At 55.8% G+C, this 1,950-nt stretch overlaps 1 protein-coding gene across 1 annotated transcript; it reads right to left on the bottom strand.

Moving 5' to 3' along the window:
• Positions 1–340: 340 nt before the first annotated feature.
• Positions 341–1,591, bottom strand: LOC116986567 (protein FAM187B-like). The gene has a single exon (XM_033042164.1). It carries the CDS (start codon positions 1,589–1,591, stop codon positions 341–343), a length of 1,251 nt encoding a protein of 416 aa, XP_032898055.1.
• Positions 1,592–1,950: the final 359 nt, after the last annotated feature.

Genomic DNA, 1,950 nt, shown 5'->3' with positions numbered 1-1,950 from the left:
CAGCACTCTACCATGCAGCATACTGATTACCCGAAAGCAGCCCACATGCACCAATGTTATTCGGCGCTTCACACTGCAGCTCCACTGGAGCCATCGCAGCCCAGTTGCACATTTGCCCCTGCTGCTGCAGCCCAGCTGCGTCATCGATGGCCTGGGGCACGAGCGGCCAAGTCCTTGGGATTATGGATATGTCATTATTAATGATAAAAAAGATTACGGGGAGAGGACAGAAGAATTCGGTTGAGAGGGAAAAATGAATCAGCCATGATAGAATGGCGGAGATGGGCCTAATTCTGCCCCTATGTCTTGTGGTCTTTATGTTCTGGAGGAGGCAGTTGAACTAGATCTCAAAGAAGCAGGCGTACAGTGTCTCAGCCACGGCGCTGATCACGAAGACCATGGCAATTGTGCCGACCAAGATTCTCATGCCGTTGAGCAGTCGCCGGGTGACGCGTCGGCGTACTACTGGCAGCTCGGGTGTCTCGAGGTGGAAGGAGGCGACCCTATGCCCATGCACCCAGCAGCGGTAGATGCCGCGGTCGGAGGGCTTCACGCTTTTGATATGGTAGATGCCGCCGCCCGTGGTGTCGTCCAGCCGGTGGGACCCGTTACAGTTGCCACCACGGGTGATGAATGTGGAGTCGCGCTGCCATAGAACGGGCGTGTACACTGATGCCCCCGGGCATGTCATTCGGGCGTTGTCGAGGATGTCGAGGTGCACTGCCTGCAGTAGCATGCGAGGCTTCATCCAGTCGAACGCAGTCTCCCGACCCGACCACCACCAATCGCCAATCTCCGGCAACAGATTGGCTACGATCTCCGTTGGTATTTCCTCCTTCTCGCACGGCTCGCGGCACATCTGGTAGTGGAGCTCGGCGCCGCGCCGGGGCAAGGACTGCCCAATGTGCAGCTCCATTAGGCCGCAGGGCAAGGTGGCGCCATTTACCTCCAGTTCCTCGTCCTCTTCCTCTTCCTTGTCGACCTCGCTTAGCTTGGCGTAGCAGAAGCCCACCATCTTCTGCTCCCCCATCACCTTGCATCGGTCACAGTCCTGCCATGGTCCCCAGTGGGTGTAGAGCCGGACCATGTGCTGGGAAGAGCCTAAGTTCACCCTCAGGCTCTGGTTTGACAAAATGTTCTCCCCCAGCCCTTGGTGGGACACGTAAAGCAGAGACGAGTCCTGCACATCCACCTGGTAGGCGGCTAGGATGGAATCAGCCGACTTGCACAGGTACAGGCCCGTGTCTGAGGTCTCCGCCTTGTTCATGATCAAGGAGCCTCTCCGTAGTTTGGCTCGGCTTCCCAGTTTGCCCATTGGCCCGCGGTACACCCTCAAGTGCCTGGGTCCGATGAAGGTGCGGGGTTTTGCTTGAGGCTGGCTGAGGTCCTGGTACTGCCAGTAGACGGAGTCTTCAGGTGCTTCAGTGGCAGCTGGGCAACGCAGGCTGAGTGGGTTGTTTGACAGGAAGGCCAAGGAGCAGGGGGCTGTGCCCGAGCAGTATGCCAAGTTGTCCTCGTGTTTCATGAAGTTGGGCAAGCCGCCCATTAGAGCCAGTGTGCCCAGAGTCAAAAGCAGTATTCGGCGAATCATGCTTCACTGATGCTTCGTCCAGTTGACTGTGGGCTGGAGCAAGGACGTAAATGTCACCACATCGATGCCTCCCCTTACCTCTGCAATGGACCCCTTGTGACGCCCCATGACATCATCAATGGGTGAATTAGCATGAAAAAGGTGAATTTATTATGGGGATCAAGGAAATAGCAGATGAGTTGAACAGGTACTTTGGATCTGTCTTCACTAAGGAGGACACAAACAATCTTCCTGATATAGTAGTGGCCAGAGGATCTGGGGTGACAGAGGAACTGAAGGAAATCCACATTAGGCAGGGAATGGTGTTGGATAGACTGATGGAACTGAAGGCTGATAAATCCCCAGGGCCTGATGGTTTG

The sequence above is a fragment of the Amblyraja radiata genome, chromosome 24 (assembly GCF_010909765.2).
Source record: "Amblyraja radiata isolate CabotCenter1 chromosome 24, sAmbRad1.1.pri, whole genome shotgun sequence".
Lineage (NCBI taxonomy): Eukaryota > Metazoa > Chordata > Chondrichthyes > Rajiformes > Rajidae > Amblyraja > Amblyraja radiata.
Note: the sequence above shows the minus strand (reverse complement) of the source record. Positions and strands in the feature narration are given on the sequence as shown.

Bases quoted from the DNA above. Each gene is read 5' to 3' on its own strand.
- LOC116986567 (XM_033042164.1), bottom strand. From the start codon at position 1,591: ATGATTCGCCGAATACTGCTTTTGACTCTGGGCACACTGGCTCTAATG.